The sequence below is a fragment of the Ambystoma mexicanum genome, chromosome 5q, assembly GCF_040938575.1.
Source record: "Ambystoma mexicanum isolate Mex_15411 chromosome 5q, UKY_AmexF1_1, whole genome shotgun sequence".
Taxonomy (NCBI): Eukaryota; Metazoa; Chordata; class Amphibia; order Caudata; family Ambystomatidae; genus Ambystoma; species Ambystoma mexicanum.
The window spans coordinates 1,297,201,270-1,297,221,507 of NC_090933.1; the positions used below are offsets into that span (position 1 = coordinate 1,297,201,270).

At 47.5% G+C, this 20,238-nt stretch overlaps 1 protein-coding gene across 4 annotated transcripts in view; it reads right to left on the minus strand.

Moving 5' to 3' along the window:
• LOC138498049 (NFX1-type zinc finger-containing protein 1-like) overlaps positions 1-20,238 on the minus strand; it is a 1,106,230-nt gene that overhangs the window by 274,759 nt on the left and 811,233 nt on the right. For all 4 annotated transcript variants that reach the window (XM_069621891.1, XM_069621892.1, XM_069621893.1 and 1 more), the window contains one exon: positions 7,683-7,837. In XM_069621891.1, coding sequence (XP_069477992.1) covers positions 7,683-7,837 — 155 coding nt within the window. The remainder of the gene's footprint in view (positions 1-7,682; positions 7,838-20,238) is intronic.

Sequence of the window (20,238 nt, forward strand, 5' to 3'; positions counted from 1 at the left end):
CTGAAACTTGTGCACCATCTGCTGAATGTGAAGAGCCCTCAACTGGGGAGGAAAACACTGCCCCAGGGAAGTGTCGAGCACTGCTCCGATGTACTGGAGCCACTGTGTTGGCGTCAAATGGGACTTCCTTAAATTGAGGGAGAAGCCCAGCCTGTGAAGGGAGTGGCAGGTGACAGACAGATGATCCAGGACTTGCTCGGGAGAGCTCCCCCTGATCAACCAATCGTCCAGGTAGGGGTAGACGTGAATCCCCCTTTGCCTGAGATGCGCTGCCACCACCACCATGAGCTTGGTGAAAACCCTCGGGGCGGAGGTCAATCCGAACGGCAGGACCCGAAACTGAAAGTGCGAGTCGCCAACCGCGAACCTCAGGTACTTCTTGTGCTTGGGATGGATCGGCACATGGAAGTAAGCATCCTTGAGGTCGAGTGACACCAACCAGTCCTGAAGCTGAAGGGCCTGGAGGACTTGAGAGAGAGTAACCATCTTGAACTTGTCCTTCCTGAGGAGTTTGTTCAAACCGCGCAAGTCCATGATGGGTCTCAATCCCCCGTCTTTCTCCGAAATTAAAAAATAAGGGGAATACCATCCCTTGTTCCTCTCCGCTACAGGCACCAGTTCTATGGCGCCCTTTCTCCAGCAGGGCTTGAATTTCCTGTGCAAGGAGCGGATCCGGACTCTGCAAAGAGAGGTTCCCCGGTGGATTGTCGCGAGGCCTGTGCCGAAAGGGAAGACAGTAGCCGTGGGTTATGATCTCCAGAACCCACACATCTGAAGTAATGGCTTGCCACTCTACAAGATGCTGCGCCAGCCTTCCCCCAACCGGCGAACCATGGGACATGGCCTCATGACTGAGTGGGAGCGGCCGCGGCGTTACCTGAGGGCAAAGAGGCAACTGCCCGAGCGGCCTTGGCACCACGGGTACCCTGTCGTCCACCTCTGGTACCCCTGCGTTGGCCTCTTTGACTGCCAGCTCCCCTCGCTTTACTGAAGGACGAGTAATAGCGAAAGGAACCACCCCTCCACTGCTGTGTCCTAGGACGAAAAGGCAGAGGTTGGCGAACTGCAGCGCCCAACGACTTCGCTGCAGCTTTCGAGGTCTGCAACCTCTCAAGGCTCTCGTCAGCCTTGCTGCCAAAAAGGTGTTCACCGTCAAAGGGCATGTTGAGGAGCCGGGACTGCACATCAGGAGCAAACCTCGACTTACGCAACCACGCAAACCTGTGTATCACGGTGCTCGCCGCCATGGACCTACTGACGCATTCAGCCATGTCCAAACCCGACTGAACGGACTCACATATGGCATCCTTACCATCCTGGACCATAGCAAGGAAACCATCCCGTTCGTCCCCTTCGGGAATATGTTCAGCCGCTAACGCAACACAGTTCCACAGAGTGTGTGTGAAACAAGACAAGGCACAAATGGAGTTGGCCGCCTGAAGGGCCATACCACCAGAAGAAAACACTTTCTTCGCCCAGCCATCAAAACGTTTGTCGTCCCTATCAGGAGGGATAGTAGGGTACGACGCCTGCTTCGCCGGGGCCGTGGCCGCCTGCACCACCAAACTCTCCGGAGTGGGGTGCCTGGTCAAGTAGCAGGGGTCGCTACTGGCTGGACGGTATTTTCACGACAAGGATCTGCCCACCGCCGGGAGACACTCCGGAGCAGTCCAAGCCGCCGCCACCCTTCTCTGTAAAGCCATATGGAACGGCAGTACCGGATCAGTTGGGGGACCAACATCAAGGATGTCCGTCAGATCATCCTGCACAAACTCCCCTGGGGGAGCAGACCATCCCAGGTACTCAGAAACCCTAGCCATAAGGCGCCGATACGAGGAATCGGCATGAGAGCCAGGCTCAGGCCTACAAAACTCCACCTCCGGAGAGGTGTCCAGTCCACAGGCATCATGCAGTGACTGTCTCAAATCGTCAAACTGACTATGGCCCGAGACAATTTCATCTGGAACCCGACTAGGAACCAGGCCATCAGAATCCTCATCCGCCTCTGAAATATAGTCCAGGTGGCGAAAAGAAGGCACCCGAGAGTGCTTGCTCTTAACCAGAGCCTTCCTAGGGGGTTCACCCGTGCCACGGGGTACCTCCGACACGAAAGGCGTCGATGGCGTCGAGCGAATCGGCGCCAGCGTCGAGAGAACCGGCATCTGCACTGAGAGGATCGGCATCGAGGAAATCGGCGTAGACGTCAGATGCAGCGCCGCCAACATCGGCGGCGACACAGCCCTTGAGGCCGGAGCCCCGAGCCTGTCCCTTGTCCCTCGACGACCTGAGGGTCGACGGCTTCGACGACTTCCTCGGAGCCGGAGCCTCGAGAAAACCCGTCGACGCCCTCGACGCCTCAGACGTCGATGTCTTCCTCGAAGACCTCACAGGTGCACACGGTCTCGAACGCATCGAGGACCGGGACCTGGAACGGGTACGTCGAGAACGAGTCTCCTTGTCCAAACGGGACCTCTCCCGTGACTCGTGCCGACCACTCTTGCGAGCGGTGTCTCTCGACCTCTCACGACCGACACCCCACTCGGGGGCGCGAACGGCTTAGTACCCTGCGACTCAAGAATCGCCAGCATTTTCTTCCCGAAGGAAGCCCATTCCTCCGGCGTCGCACGGCTGGTGGGGTAAGCGACGTGCCGGGCAGAGTCCTCCGAAGAGGACCTGGAAGACGACCGGTGTCGGCGCTTCCGAGAATGCCTCGAAGAGGCTGAGGAGTGGCGAGACCGACTCCTAGAAACAGACCCACGAGACTTCCGACGATGACGCAGAGAGTCACCCCTCGAATCATCCGTCGAAAGCCGCGCAGACTTCGACTTCCGGGGCTTGGACACCCGACCTACCGAAAACTTCTTCTTACGTTCGCGTAAGGCTTTGGACGTGAGCGACTGGCAGTCGATACAGTCATCCGTGTCGTGGGCCTCCCCGAGGCACCAGAGGCAGGCGTCGTGCGAGTCCGTCACCGACATCTTGGACCCACACTCCCCGCACTTCTTGAAACCCGGACGCGGTGTCGAAGACGAAGTAGAAGACATCTTCACACGAAGGATTGTCACAAAACGAACAGGTTCGAAGAACCGAGAAGAACAGAACTCCAAAGAGTCGAGGCGTGAACCGAGAATCACGAAGCAACACGTTCGCGGAAAAAACGGAACTGAGGCTACGGGCGTCATGCGTCCTACTTATCACATCGGATGACGTCGGACGAGGTCCTCGACGACGGCGCATCGACGTCATCGACGCAGGACGCAGACGCCGAAAAAAGTTTCCGAAGCAGCACAGCTGTGGTGATTACATGTCATAGATATGGAATACGTCGGAGGACCCAATCCCCTCGAACATAACTTTACCCGGAGTGGCACTTCGGAATAGGTTCCTCTTCAGGTGTGACAATGTCTCCTCAGTATTTGAAAATTCTTCAAAACTGTACATTTTGAACAAAATTATTATATACTAGCAAAAAGTACCCGTACTCTGCACGGGTTCTGTAGACAGACATGCAGAAACTCATCAACTGTTGAAAATCAATGATCCTCTTGGTATCTCTGTTCCGAGTCGCTTAATGTGCTTTGCACCCTGAAGTAAACTGCACTGAGAATGGACGTGTGTGGCTGGCTAACATACCCTGGAGCAAACATGGAAGGGAGGTGAGAGTTGGCGTGCTGCAACATACTGGAACCTTGTGTGCGCTCTCCCTACCTGTCACCTCACCCTGGCGGGGTGCAGTGCATCACGGTACAAATATCTCAGAAACAGTGCGTCCTAGGGCCTTGAAATGTGGTTTTGTTCCTTGTGGCGAGATGCTTGAAATGAGCTTTGTCCGGTCCGTCTATGTCCACATTGATGTTTGCAATTTCAGGCAACCGCCTCATTGTCGGCAGTTAAATTCTGGCTTTTAGCGCAATACCATTCAGTATCATTATGTTAAAAAAATATTTTCTTTTCTGGAATTGTTTCCTAGCTTACAGGAAGATAATGGTAATCCTCTTCCCGAAAGAAAGAATATAACAAAAAAGAAAGAGGCCTAGGATGTAAGAGAAAGGACGAGAAAGGAAAGAAGGAAGGGAGGAATGTAGGGGGAAGGAATTGTGGAAGGTAGCAAGGAAGGATGGAAGGATGGACATGGAATGAAAAAAATAGATAAGAGAAAATGAAGAGATGAAAAGAACAAAATAATGAGATAGGAAAGGAAAAGGTTATACAAATGAAAATGGAAGAAAAAGGAAGGATAGAAAGGACAGATAGGTTAAAGGAGGGTCAAAATATATTTGTGAAAGATCGCATTATACATGCGTCATGAGCTTGGTAAAATATTGCTTGCAGCCCAACTCAATTTGAGGCGTCTAAACAATTTTGCAAAAATGTTAGATCCTCCTCAGAATTCCCTGTATGAGAACATTGCCAATATGTTAGAGGAAAACCATCCAAGCCCTATTAAGAGATACCATGATGAGATGCGAGCACTTTTAGAGACAACTAATGTGACTACTAGGGAACTTCGGTTATGCCCCACTTATGTGATAAAAAAGCTCTTTGAATATGATTGGATGGTTACCACTGAGACTATATCAAAGTACAAACTGTACACTGATATTGCACATTTTACCACCAAACGTATTCCCTGACAGAGATATTTAACACAACTTCCGGGCAAAATGGCCCGTGATATGTACTTACGCTTCAAACTAAATTAGTTTGCTACTAATGAAAAAATTCAATTTTGGCGTAAAGAATCTATAAAGGTTAACTCTGGAAAATGTCGGTTCTGTGTAAATACTGCTCAGAGGGAATCATTAAAACACTTAACAGTGTACTGTGCATACTTTAAGACATCTCAGAGAATTATCTTTGGGGAGGCTAATATTAGCCCTACGTTGTGCGGTAGAGAATGGCTGTGGACTTGTATGTGGGGGACAAATGTTACTTTGGTGTTGTCTTTGGTACGTTTACTACATATAATTGATGTAGAGTTACAGCAAAAGATACAAACGCCCTGCCAATTGCTGAGCTAAATACAGCTATGCTATATGTATGCCACCCAAATCTGGAAAACATATACAGTGGTGATATCTGTTCTATTTAATTGAGTGGTGAATACTTTGACATATTCTGTCCTAGCTTTAACTTTGTTGGTTGTAGTGAGGTCCAGAGGTACACACGTATATTTCATTTCCATATAATAAATCTCTATGGAAAGCAATAGACCCTCTGCATGTTAAACATATGATGAAGTTGGGATTTAGCTATTAGTCTGACTAAAAATGTGTTCGATGGAGTAGGATTTTTTTGCAATGTAAGCTGTACACATGGACTCGAATACAACAGAACAGGACAAAAATCAGATTGTATTGATCTCCAAAATGATATTGTCCTTACGCATGGAAGAAGAGATGAATTTATTACAAAGGTTCCTACTGTTAGATTGTAAAATGAAGTGCAAGCATGTCTAGCATATGGTACTTGTGTAGGCTCTCAACACTTTCAAATAGAGTGGTAAATCATTACGTAATGTAGAAATTGCCCTTATATCATATTAACTGTATAGGTACATCGAAGAATTGAACTCACTCCGGTAATACAGTTAGTAGTCTTTACTTCTGTGAAGTATAAAGAGGTTAAGTGCGAGAAGTGTAACTGTAACAACTGCAAATAAGGTGTTTTATTATAAATGTATATATGTACATGTTATGAAGTGTTGCAAAAATAAGTTGAATGTAAATTGAATTATTGTAAAAGTTTGTTAAGTGAACTAAATACAACAAATAAAATAAAAAAATAAAAATAGCATTATACATGTAACTAGTCTGAATTTGGGAATTTCAGAATTGTAGCATTACACTTTCAAGAGTTTAAAAATGTTTCCTACAGTCATGCCCAATAATGATATGTTGTAACAGCAGCCCTTTGCGCTCATTGTTGTAGAAAGCTTCCTGCAATAATCAGTTGAACATACTATTGAAACTTTGTAACCAGAGTCATGGAACCTTGTGAGGCTGTGAGAAAGACGGCAGCCCCCAGGAGCCAACAAGGAGGCCCTGTTTTGGCACTATTTAAGATTTTTTTACAAATCAGTTTTTGTTGGCTAAGGTGCCAACAGTAATTACTTCAATGTTTTAAAATGAAAACATCATGATCTTCCGCCATTAAATGATACATTTCTCCTTTCTTTTACCCTCAAAGGCTTGCCAGTTCAGAGTATGGACACGCATCAGCCCTTCCTGGGCACACCAAAAAGACAAATCTTTGCCTTCTAGGCAACTCACGATGTCTCCGGCTATAGAGCAAAGGCCTCCTCTGATCCCTCACTGCAATGAAACATTTCCTGATTGTGTTAAGCCATTCGCTTCTCCTCATTACCTCAGCTGCTAGGCCCAAGAATCGTCTTTGCTTAGATTATAATGTCCCTTTTCACCTGACTTTCTTTATTCATCCTGTATGTCCAATATCAGGTCATTGAATTCACTGTGTAGCCTCTTTATACGTACAAGCATTCATTTTCCAAATTTCCAACTACTAGATCCAAGATGCACATGGATCCGTCAAAGGAATATCTCCTGGGGCTGGTCGCCCTTTCTTTATGCTTCGTTGTTTTAGTGTTCTTTGAATGCAGTTCAATAATGCCACATTTACTGGGACTCTATTTTACATTTTCAGCACATCCATTTTTATTCGCTAGAGCACTGTGGTTTGAGCGCATTGACTATCTTCCTTACATTGCCCTTCTGAGCATGTGTTCTTAATTTGCCAAATTTTCCTTCCAACCTGTGAATTTATTTGTTTTCTATTCTCCCCAGTGCCGTAGCAAGGATAATGTGAGCCTACAAAGGTATGATCTTTGGAGAGCTGTTCATCACCTCTGGGGCATACCAATCCACACTTTCCCTTTCTTGCATCCTTCCGATTTCATTTTGTACGTTGGAGAGACATCTCTACAAGTATGGTGCACTTGATGGTACAACCTTCTATTAGTACAATCACGTGTCAGATCCTAGGGAAAATATTTTGTCCCAGTGACACCCTTCCATCTCGTAAAAACAGTTTGTCGTGAGCCGATCATGGTGACCAATAACTGTCTGTATCAGGTAGTGGTAGCTGAAGTGTTAATTCCCTTTGCTTGTGTCCATGGTAGACAGAGGTTCATTAATCACCTACTATATGTGTGCGATCAACATTGTAAACATTCCCAAAAAATGCTCTCATTGCTGAGCAGACTGCCTACAGCAAGGGACAGCTACTGCACACCCACTACAGGTATCTCCAAAAACAAGGAGGTGTAGGGGGAGGCAGTTGGACAGACCATCTGTCTATTGCACGGATCGCACAGCTGAACCACACTCACTGCTACCTCTGGAGTTCTCTGCTTAAGAATTTCCACTTGTTGCTCACTTGACAGAGGTATAAGGCAGAGTTACATGGCAGCAGTGGCTAGTTTTTCTAGATGTATAGTCATGTTTGGGCAGGATAAGTGAGTGGGGGTGCAGTAGATACAAAGGACACACAGTTTTGATGAAAAACTCTCAGTTGCCGAGCATGTACCTAGTCAAAGAGAAGGTATTGTCATCTTGTGCTGTAAATAAATGTTACATAAATATATGACTAAGAGATTAAATGTAGTGATAAATGAGACTCACCTTTCCAGATTAGGAGCCAAAGGAATATGACCAAACCCTCACCTGTTGTTGTCATCCCAATGACCAGAGCTTGCTTCAGAATGAGCTGATTCTCCTGCACGGTTAACTTAATCAATTCCGCTGTCCCATTTTGGTAAGCCTCGATCTTAAAATTCAGCAGCTCCTTCAGCTTATCCGTGTATGCTCTGTGCCACTTCCTGCAAAAGGGACAAGTTTAATTGTCTGCATACAACTCACTGCCTTTTAGAGGTATGTATTAACAGGTTAGCACTACTACTACCAAATCCTTTACTAGTACTACCACTACTGTAAACCCCCCTTCTGCTGGTAGTTTAAGTCTAATGCTTGTGGTATTACTAGTACTGCTAGCACCACCACAAGTAGTAACTAGTGTTACTGCTAGCCCCTATGTAACTAGTGCAGCTGCCTCAACTAGTAGTACTGCCAAATAAAGTTACTACTTACATAGGACCACTACAAGTACTAATATTACTACTGTAGACTCTACTAGTAATAATAATACTGCCGCAAATACTTCTAATACTGTATATTACTACAACTCATAATAGTACTACTACTGTTAATCCTTCTGCTTGTAGTACTAGTGCTAAAGCCAGAAGTGCTTCTAGTATTTCTACAACTACTTTTGCAATCAATTGCTAATATTATTATCAGTACTAGAAATACAGCGACTACTTTTGGAGTTCCACTACTAACACTAATAGCAATATTTTTATTATTACTACCATAGGAGCTACTACTACTAATAGTACCAATAATAATTTGACTAATTATTCTATTACTGATATTACCAGCAAGAATACTAGTAGTACTATTTGTATGTGAAATGCTACCAGAATTGCTAGTTAGTGTGTCAGTGTGTTGACAACAACCAAGAGCTGCTCTTCAAAGGCTAGAGTGTACAGTAAATGGTGAATAAAACTACGTTTTCCAGACAATGTGACCATGTTCTGAAATGAACAAAGAGGATTCATGGCATTACGGCCTTGCCCAGATACAAATGACACTGCACTGCAAATGAATGCTCTTGGAGTTAACATTCCAATGTCATTGTATTTATTAATTGAATGTAAGTTGCCCTGTCATTGTGGTATTGTAACATCACTAAAGGAGCATGTGGTCTGCAACGAGATAAAAGGATCGCTACTGCAAATATACCTCATACACCTCTCCCCCAAACTAAAGCAGCATTCTAAGTATTATCTACTTCATTTAAATTGACAACATGTATGACAAACTTGCACTCTGCACTCTTCCTTTTAGTGTGATAAATGCAGGGATCTTGTCCCTTTTCCTCAAGGGGAGCCAACCCCGTTGGGACTAGGGAGGTGAGCCCATTACGTCTAACACCACCTAGGGGACAGTGACTCCCCCTTAGAGTACTAGGCCATCCCTATATGTTCCTTGGCCCAAATAGTCCACGTTTTTAATGGCTATATGGGAATTGCATATACAAATATAGAAATGGTCAGGATGGGAGCTGGTGTGGTTTTCTGATCCGTTGATGTTGCCTTCATTGTGCGAAACGGAGAACCAATTGCATAATCTGTGTCTTCCCAAGGGAAGCCATAAAGGGCCCTTGGGAACACCCAAAGAGAGAACAAGGGCGAGAGCATGAGAGTGAGCAGGAGAGAGACACATCCGCCCGTGGAGCAGCGATGCAGAGGAGGTCCCGACCCGCTTGGATGCAATGTCAGAAAGCAGTCACACGCAGAAGACAGCGTCGAGCACGGAGAAGCAATACAACCCGCATAGCACTGCTTCCTGTGGACAGGCCTGGAGCTGGAGTAGCTCAGCCCCACCGATGACAGAAGAGATGCGACTGCACGCACTGTGGTCAACCGGCGTAGGTAGGAGCCACTGCCAAAGTTCTGTGACAAACCGTCGGGAAGCACTGGAGACCATGCAGTGTCTCGGAAGCAAGTAGGCAAACAAAAGTCGTGCTGCAGCCTTACCAGTGGAACGCCTCACAAGACTACAGGTGGGTTCAGACAACCAGGATGAGGGCTGTCAGGCCCACACATACCACATGCTACGGTGAGACCAAAAATACCCCATGCCGGGGTGAGAGCATGAATACCCCAACCCAGGGTGAGAAGACTAACAAGCCTGTTAGGCAAGATTGTATGCAGTACCATGTGGGAGACTGCACCAGCCTTATCCTCTTGGCAATAGTTAACCCAACCTTTGGTATAAGCATGCATTAGACAAGTTGGTAGAGTGACTGAGCAACCAGACTTATTTTAAGAGGGGTCAATGTGAGTTGCAGTGTTGCAACATAGAGTTTCACAGTCACAAGTATCCATATAAACTCTTACACTCAAGGTTTCTTGATTAAACGATTATTTATTTAACAGTCAGTTTGAATAAGCCTTCTTTAGAAGGGAGCATATATGTAAAAGTTAAGAAATACTTCAAAAATACACGCTCAGTTTCAGTAAATCAGTAGATACCATTTGGGGATGGCACACAGACACTTCCTACACCGTGGGGTGACTTAAATAACCAGGACACTGTGGACATTGATATATCGCTGGTACATTTAAAGCAACACTGAGTTTAGTGTCAAAATGAAAAGGTTAGAGGGAGAAAATAGATAAGTACTTTTGAATCCCCAATGCAATGTAAATGAACAACCATTTCCCAGCTATACAAGTAGAGAATGTGTGACTTTTTGGAGGGACAGATCAAAACACAAAGTCAGAGGTTGGAAGAGTCTATAAGGGAGCCAGGACAGCCAATGTCAATTGAGCAAAGTCTAGGGGAGTTGAAGTTCTTCTTGAAGGCAAGTAAACAGTTTTGCACAATGTTATAGAGAGTTTTTGTTGAAAAATAAATCAGTTGGGCCACAAGCTGGGTGGCTTGTGATGGGCAAAGCTGCAAGCAACTCTGCAAAAGGTAACAAAGGCAAGTCTCAACTGAGAGCTAGCAGGTTACACAGCAAGCAGTAAGTACCCCTTAGTTTACAGTACCCTACGTCCGAAGAAATTGGTTGCAGCTGGCTGCTGTTCCAGTTGTAGTATGGCAGATCCTGTTCCTGGGCCTCTGTCGTGGGGACAAGAGGGAGGACGTCTGGGGACTCGTGCACTACGATTTGAAGGTCGTCAGCAGCAATGGCAAACTTCAGCTCAGCAGCACTTTGCGGTTTCAGCTTCTTGCGAATAGCACCACTGCGGTTCTCGGACACTTGGTGAACTTTCCTTGCATCTGGGGTCCAGCACTCTGCACAATCCAGCACAGGTGGCTCAGGCTTGGTTAGTCCTGCTTCATGGGAGTCCGGAGGATCTTCCTGGAGCTCGGGTCCGACTTAAAAACGATGCACTCGATTCTGGTGTTCCTCTCCTGGAACTCGGTTCCTGGAGCAGCAAATGGAAGTACAGCCACCTTGGAGAAGATTTCCAGATGAGTTCGTCTTGGGGTCGATTGGTCCCACCAACCCAAGGGGAGAAGTCATCCTTTGCACGGCTTCTCTAGTCGGGGCGAATTGAGAGCTTCAGCACTGCAGCAGTGGTTCACCGGGGAAACCAACAGTCCAGGAGTTGCAAGAGGCGTCTCTTCCAAGTTCTTCTTTGGATTCCTTCGTCCAGTGGTCGACTCTGCCTTCCAAGCAAAATACCTTGCCTTTTTGAATGCAGGTTTCTCCCATTAATTTGCAGCCTAGCTGTCACTTACACAGCAGGCTGGCTGTCCTCCACGGACAGCCAGCCAGCCAACCACCTTTGGGTGCATTCCCGTAACTAAGGAGACAAAGCACAGAGTTTCAGGAACCTCCCTCGCTTCCTGCCCTGCCAGACACATTGGAGCCAGAGTCAAAGACAAAATGAACAAAGGGACCAAACCTGGTTTGGCACGCAGAGTAAATCTCAAGAAGGACCTGTCCAACAAGAAATGACGAAAAAAGAAGACAGGGCCATTTTGACAAAATGGGCACCCATGGGTGCTTTACTGCAGCTGCAATTGCACCCCGCTGTAGAAACACTCAATGGTAGGAAAAAGTAAACCACTGCCACCAGCCATTAATTGGAGAAAGGGTAACAAAAATGTTACATGACAAACTAGACAAAGGAGATACTAAGTAACCCCTGCAGCACCCTATTGTAAGATAGTGTGTGCTGGGTCTAGAAAGTTACAAATGTAGGTAAAGTCAATTTCACTTCACTGCTCTTGGAAACAGTTTTACCAAGAGAAGGTATTTAAAACTTTGGGAAATATGAAAGACTTCCCTGTGCCACTGCACTTAAGGTGCTGTGTGTCACAATGTAAAAAGATGCTGCCTATGGAGTTTGTCAGACTCCAAAACCAAAAGAAACACAAAGTGCAAATTAAACAAAAATACATGAGAGAGAGGGTAAAAGGTCTCACTCTCTCCAGGCTAGAAATTAAAAGTCCTAAAGTCCTGCAAAAAGAGCTCGGGCCTCCAAGGTAGAAGGGAATTAGCACATTTCTGAGAATTCTCCCTAACACTCGTCCCCCCCCCGGCCCTCCAGACTAAGAGACAGGAGGATTTAATCCACTCCTGGATGAATCTCCTTACTCCAGTCGGTCATACTTTCTGTAGAGACCATCAGCATTTTTGTGATTACACCCTGACCTGTGTTCTATGGTGAAATCACACCGCTGAAGGCTGATTGACTATCTTAACAATTTAGGATTCTCCCCCCTTCATCTGCATTAACCATCTCAAGGGTTGGCGGTCTGTTTGAATTACAAAAGTTGATCCATACAAGTATGGTCTAAACTTCTTCAAAGACCACACAATTGCAAAATATTCTCTTACAATTGTTGTCCCCCTTGTTTCGCTGTCCTTCAGTTTCCTACTGAGGAAGCAGATAGGATGTTCCCTGCCTTTCTCATCCGGCTGACTCAGAACTGCACCTATTCCTGTATTTGAGGCATCAGTTTGTACAATAAAGGATTGGTTGTAGCCAGAAGCTCTCAAGACTGGAGCCTGACAATGGGCTTTCTTAAGTCCTTCAAATGCCTTAGTGCACTCCTCATTCCACCTGACCTTCTTGGGGAATTTTGGTGAGGAGAGAGAAGCTATGGTCCCATAGTTCTCAATGATGTTCCTATAGTAACCCATGAGACCTAGAAAGGCTCTCACATGGGTTTGGGTGGTAGGGGGGGGGCAGTCTTGTACAGCTTGAACCTTTCTAGGCAATGGCCTTATTTCACCTCTTCCTACCTCATGTCCAAGGTAGACCATTTTACTCTGACCAATTTGACATTTGCTTGCCTTTATGATTAGATGGGCATGTTCAACAGCCTGCAAACATATCCAAGGTGGTCAAGATGCTCTTCCCAAGTGGGGCTACTAAACACTGCAATGTCATCCAAGTATGCCATGCAGAAGTCCTCCATCCCATTCAGAACATGATCCACCATCCTTTGGAATGTAGCAGGTGCATTTTTGTTTAGTCCAGAAGGAATAACCTTAAACTGGTAGAGGCCTCCTGGGGTGGAATATGTGGTTTTCTCCTTGGCATGGTCTGTCAGAGCCATTTGCCAATAGCCTGGTGTTAGGTAAAATGTACTGAGGAACTTGGGTGAACCAAGTTTGTCCACTAGCTCATCTGTCCTAGGTAAAGGATGGGCATCAGTCGTGGTGACTACATTTAGAGCTCTATAGTACACACAGAATCTCAACTCCTTGGATCCTGCCTTTGGCACTAGCACAACAGTACTAGCCCATCGACTTGTAGATGGCTCTATTACCCCAAGATCAAGCATCTTCTTGACCTCTTCCTTTATGTGGGTTCTTACATGGTCTGCCATTCTGTAACCCCTGCTTTTGACAGGGAGACAGTCACCAGTGAGTATATCATTCTGGCCCCAAGGGATCAAGCTTGGTGTTAGTGAAAAAAGGGAGGCAAACTGATTCAACAGAACTTTCCACTTCTCCTGCTGTTGCAGAGTCAGATCAGAAGAGGGATTCACTCCTATTTTACCATCTAAAGGCTGTTCCCTGAGAAGGTCGGGTAGAGGTTCACTCTCCTCCTCCTCTTGATAAGATGCTAAGAGCAAAGCTCCTAGTTCTGGCCTGGAAACATATGCTTTTAGATGGTTGGTGTGAAAGACCCTTGGGATTGCCCAAGTCCACTAAGTAATTGACCTCTCCAAGTTTGCCCATAACCTTGAAGGGTCGAATCCATTTGTCCTGTAAGGCCTTCTGCCTTGTAGGTACCATAACTAGAACTAGCTGGTCTGGAGTAAACTCCACCATGTTGGCCTTTGTGTCATGCCAATGTTTAACCAGAGCCTGACCTGCTTTCAAGTTATCAGAAGCTTCTGTCATCATTTGTGTCCTTATCTGTCGGAGACCTAACACATAGTCAATGACTGTCACTGGCTTGAGGGAAGGAGCACTCTCCAACCCTTCCCTGATTAAGGCCAATGGACCTCTACCCGGATGACCATAGAGGAGTGCAAAGGGGCTGAAAACAACCCCTGCCTGGGAGACTTCTCTATAAGCAAAGAGAAGGCCTAGCAGTAGAAGGTCCCACTTTCTTCTAAGGTGTTCCTCTAAAGCACCAATCATGCTCTTCATAGTTCTATTAAACCTCTCCACCAACCCATTGGTTTGGGAATGGTAGGATGTTGAGAACGTGTAGGTCACTCCAGAGTTTTTCCACATGGCTTGCATGTAGTGGGACATAAAACTGGTCCCCATGTCTGAAATAACCTATTTAGGAAAACCAACCCTGGTAAAAATACCAAGTTGGGCCTTAGCCACTGCATGAGCGGGAACAGTCCTCATAGGTATGGCTTACCACAACCAATATAAATCAGGTTCCTGAAGATGTGGGAGGGTCTACGGGACCAACAATGTCAATACCTACCCTCTCAAAAGGAACTCCCACCACTGGGAGAGGCACCAAGGGTGCCACGATCTTGGCTCCACTCTTGCCAGAAGTCTGACAAGTGTGACAGCTTCTACAGAATGTATCTACATCAGACCCCATCTTGGGCCAGTAGAAATACAGAGAAATCCTCTTCTTGGTCTTCTTAAAACTTAAGTGACTAGCTAGAGGAATCTCACAGGATAACTGTAGAAACTTGGCCACTTGAGGCACTACACATATTCTGTATTCCCTGGGGTAAACTCAATAGGCTCACTGTAGAGGAGGCCATCCTCCCAGTACAGCCTGTGCTTCCAAGGCTCTTGCCCATCCAGCTGGGAAGCTGTCTGTTGGTGAAGTCCTTCAAGAGTAGGACACTCTTTGACCTCTGCTGAAATCTACCCTACAGGGTCCACCTTCTGCAAGCAAAGTCTGCAGCTCAGGATGGTCTTTAGGATGCAGAACTCCAACAGGGGGAAGGGCTTCTTCCAGCTATCTTTCACCAGTAGCTGATTCACCATTTCCTGGTTGTTCCTCACACTCACCCTCGGCTGGTGGAGGGGTCACAGGTGTGACCTTAGACTTTCCTCTCGGGATGTCCTTGTCCTTTGAACAGGGGTGACACCTTTCTTCCTTCCTGAGACCTTGGGTTTCCCCTTTGTCTCCTTTTTAGATTTAGAATTAGAAGGGTGTTCTTCCTGTGGACTGGAAGTTATAGGTACATCTGTAACTTTCCATTGAGAGTCATCTAAAGTTGCCTGTCTGGCTAATCTAGTCTGCTCCTGCTTCCTTTTACTGGGAGGCCTAGCGGTGCTTGATACAACTCCAAGAGTCTTTAAGTCATTCTCCAACAGGACTCTCCCAGGCAACTCACTTTGTACACGGACAGGTATTCTTACAGTCATATTGTTGCACAAGGAGTTGAGATTCTGTGTGTACTATAGCGTCCAAAGCAAGCAGGACCGCAGGAGTGTCCGTTTTCTGCGCCTTTTCTATTAAATGAGTGACCCGCCTTATATTATCCGCTGTTTACCTGCCCCTTACGAAGCCTGCCTGACCCGGGTGTATCAAATCCGGCAGACAATTCTGAAGTTGATTCGCCAAGATCTTAGTAAAGATCTGGACGTCTGTGTTTATCAGCGCGATGGGCCTATAGGACGTTCTTTTGTCTGGGTTCTTATTAGGTTTGAGAATAAGGGTCAACTTAGCCTCCTCCATGGAAGGAGTTATTCTGCCTGTCCGCCTGAATGTGTTAAAGAGCGAGGTTACATGCGGGATCAGCAGTGTGTCAAATGTTTTATAAAAGGCTCCCATATACCCATCCGGTCCTGGGGCTTTGTTAGCCTGCAATCCCCTAATCACTCTCCCTACTTCCTCCTCCGTAATTTCCTGGTTAAGGGCCTCCCGTACCTCCCTCCCTATTCTCCCTAACTGCACCTTTCCCAAAAACCTCTCCTGTAGGTCAACCCGAGGGTTCGGTGAGGCATACAGTGAATCGTAGTACTCTGCGAGCGTTTCTTGTAATTCCTCTAGGCGTGTAACCCTTTCCCCTGCCCCTGTTTTTAACGCCGTGATTGCATTCCTCGATCTCGCTCCTCTAAGGAGGCATGCCAGCAGCGCGTCAGCTTTACCCGCCTTTGCATAATATTTCTGGTGCACCACAAGCAGTGCTCCTTTAGCTTTTTTGGTCCGGAGAACCTCTAATTGTCCCAATGCCCTCCTATATTCCCTCATAGCGGACCTGGTCGGAGTCATGCCCATTTTTTGCCTAGCTGCGTCTACCTCTGCTTCCAGCTGTGTTTCAAGTGTCCTTAGTTGCCTTGTCCGTAGGGTGGCTGCCGCTATTAATTCCCCCCAAAAGGGCCTTAAACACGTCCCATCTGACCTCTTCACTCGTATCTCCCTCCCTGTTAAGAGCAAAGAAACTTTTGATCTTTTCTTCCATTTCTTCCCTAATCACCAGATCTCGTAATAAAGCCCTAGGGTATTTCCATCCCCACACCCTCCTTTCTTTGTGCCGTAAGTCCAAAATGATGGAGACTGTCTTGTGATCTGCTATTCCTATAGGGCCCGTATTCACCTCCCGAATCCCACTCACCAGTCCCACGGAGACCCAGATATAATCAATTCTGGACTGCGACCCATGGACCCCCGACAGAAACGTATATCCATCCTCCTCCCCCCTTCAACTCCCGCCACTTGTCTCGCAATCCCATCATCTCAATCCTATCCTTCAAGCTGCTGCCATTACCGTCCCCTCCTCTTACCTGACCCCCAAATCTATCCCGTTCCTTGTCCCAATCAATATTAAGATCTCCCATCAGGACCACTTGGCCCCAGGATGTAACGCTCACCTGATTCCCACAGAGGCGCCGACCCGTTCTGGACTGCTACAACTTCTTCCACGGTAAAGCGTAGTGCTTGGAAGATGGACTGGACCCCCAAACCTCGTCTGTCTGGCCCGTAGAATAATCCTTCTGTAGATGGGAAAAGGGAGTTAACTGTCTGCTAGATTGTGTGTGAGATTCCCCCCTTTTTCCCCTTCTCACCCTCCTCGAACCCTAGCTGTGCCTTCCGCAGACTCTCACCTTAATTTCTGTATGGACGAGCTCTCCATCCTGCTTCTGACGCAGGGGCGCGTAGATTTCCAGTTACTTCACTGGATCTCGTATTTGGCGAGGGTTCGATGTCTGCTTGCCTTTACCAAAATGCTGCCGTAAGTATATAGTTCAAAAGATCAAGTCTTATTTGTCCCTTGGCCTTTGTTTAATTTTCAGGGTCTAGGTGAGGAATCCGTGTGGAGGAATGGATTCACCGAGGTAAGCTCAGGTGAGTACTTTTAATGAAGGTGTGCCGTAGTGGTTTGCTCCGACACCTTAATGAGTGGGTCTTATTTCCCCATAGGGGCCGGGGTACGGAAAAGCCAGAAAAGACGCTCCGACCCGAAAAGGGAACTGAGGTCCCAACAAAATTCAGGTAAGACTTAAGGTGAGTAATCTGTCCTTTTGCAATTAGTTTGTAGCTCACCTTGTTTTGTCCTTTTTCTCCATAGGTCTTGAATGCGACCGATGTCGCCTATGGGCGCTGAAAAGGTTGCCGGCGCCACATGAAGGTAAGTGGAAGCGGCGCTGCAGCGTGAGAAGCGGAGCGCTTCTAACTATTGTCTTTCTTTTCCGTAGGTGCTGGGATGCGGCCGATGTCGCCTATGACCGCTGAAGAGCTAGACAGCGCCACGTGAAGGTAAGTGGAAGCGGCTCTGCAGCGAGCGATGAGATGCGTTTCTAACCCTTGACTTTCTTTTGCAGGATCGACGGAGTGAAGAATCCGGATGCTGGATGAAGGTAGGTAATGTCCTAATGCTTGCCTTTCTCTCCTTGCAGGTGTTCCAGGTGCTGGCGGGCGTGGCAGGAGCCAGGATGCAGGAGCCGACTCGGTGAGCGTCCTGCTGCAGATGCAGAATAACGCGAAGCACGTGTGGCCATCCGGGCGTGGTTTAAATAGCCTTGGAAGAGCTTCAGGTGAGTGTTCTTCCACTGGCCCCACCCGAGTAAGAAAAGAGTTCCTGAAAGAAAATAGTTCCTCCCCAGCCTTAGTTGGCTTGGCGCTTCAGTCAGCATGGTCTGCCTCGGGTGAGTATGCAGCATGGTCTGCCTCAGGTGTGTTCACCCAAGCATTACCATATGTTCTGCCATGATGAGCCTGGCGCCTATGGCGCCAGGACAGATGCCTTTTATGAGCCTGGCGCCAAAGGCGCCAGGACAAGGTCCAAAGAGCCCCTATAGGGGTTTGCTGGGTCCTGCTTGGTGAGTATGAAGTCTGCTTCCGGGGACGCTGGGCCTGACCTGGCTCCTCGGGAGCAGGCATCATGACATAGGACTTCTCTTCGAATACCCCAAACACTCGTTGTAGAAACTGCTCCTGCCCAGAGTTTGGTGCATACACTACTGCTATGGTGTAGGGGAGGTCCTGAAACTTCCCCCTGACTATAATATAAGTCCCCTCCCTATCGCGTATGACATACCCAATCCTAAAGTCCACCGTATTTCTAAAAGCCAGAGCCACTCCTATCATTTTGCTATTACTAGTTGCATGAAAGATCTGATCAAACCCACGCAATTTCAACCACCCCTGATCTTTGAACAATAGGTGAGTTTCCTGAAGCCCCAGAATATCTGGCCCCTCTTTCCTTGTGAACTGTTCCAACTTCTTCCTTTTAAGAGGGGTGTTCAGCCCTCGTACATTATGCGTTAACCACTTGAAGGATCACCAACCCACTTTTGTTTCCTGGCAGTCCGTCGCTCCTTTTCACCTTCTTTTCCGGAAGTTGCCTCGTCCCCTCACACTTTGCGAGCCGGATCCTGAGGCGGTACCCTCGAACTCAAAAATGCCCGCTCCGTCCTGCACCGAAGTGATGCGCTTTGGACTCCCATCCCATTCAAAAACCAATCTAAACGGGAAGGTCCATTTGTACCGGATGTCTTTCTCCTTCAGCGCTCTTAGTACTGGGTTCATTTGCCTCCTCTTTGTGAGCGTAATACTCGCCAGATCTTGATACAATGCGATTTGTTGCCCCTTGTACACGATGGGTTCTTGGTTTCTCACCGCCAGAAGGACTGCTTCCTTCTGGGCATATCTGATGAATGCTGCAAGGACATCTCTTGGTCTCGCCGCTCGCCCCTTAATCAGTCTCCCCACTCTGTGTATTCTATCCAAATCAATCCTGCTTGGATTCTCTTCCTCCAGAATCTCTGCAAACACTTCTTGGACCACTGTCTTTAGTTCTTTATCCATCATCGATTCCGGAAGCAGTTTTATCCTTATGTTTGCCCTTCGGGATCTATTTTCCAGATCTTCCACCTGTATTTCCAGGTTCTGTGTTGCTACGTCGAGTCTCTCAATAGCTTCACTATTGCTGTGGTTTCCTTATCCACTTCCTGAATACCCGTTTCCAAGAGATCTGTTCTCTCACCTAGTTGCCTCATCTCTTGTCTGATCCATCCAAGGGCCTCATTCAGATCAGCTCGCATAAGTTGAAATTGATCTTGGAATGTCTTTGCCAAATTAGTCTGCAGAGTCTGTAATTCACCCAAGAGATCATGTCGAGACATCGGAGTCAAACCTTCCGTACCTCCTTGAGGAGTGCCCTCCCCGACCTCTTCCTGGCTATTTCCGGACCCTTCCCTGGTATTCTGCGCAGACCACATTGGGTGAAGGGTGCCCGATGCGTCTCCTGAGGCTTGGGAAGGCTTCCCTCCTTTTCCTTTTGTTTTAGTGGTCATACTTTGCTGTTTCCGTCTCCCACTGCACTCTTCTTCTGCCAGCTGGAGCCTCCTGGGCCTTCTCTCCCTCCTTCCACCTTCCTTGCACTGCGACGTGGGATGACCTCTCCCCTTATCCAGCTACTCTGAGCAGCCCTCTCAGGGGTGGCGCGTGCAAAAGGAGAAGTAATGCCAACTCCCGGTGGGCCCAGGCAGGCCGCTCAGTTCACAGGACCCCTGGGGGCCTGGGTCTAGGGGAGACCGCACACGTCAGTGCCCTGCTCAGGCCCCTCAAACTTTGGCTTCCTTAATTTATGGGAAGGCCTCCTAGCTCTGTCCAATTGTGCCCGGGTCTGCCCGTGACCCTCCTCCCCCCACTGGGGGGCATAAAGTCCTCTTTCCTCTTCCCTTCCTCCTCCAGGGGGGACACCGTTTTAGTGCCTCATCCTCCCGTGCTCCCCACTGCAAGGGAGTCACAGT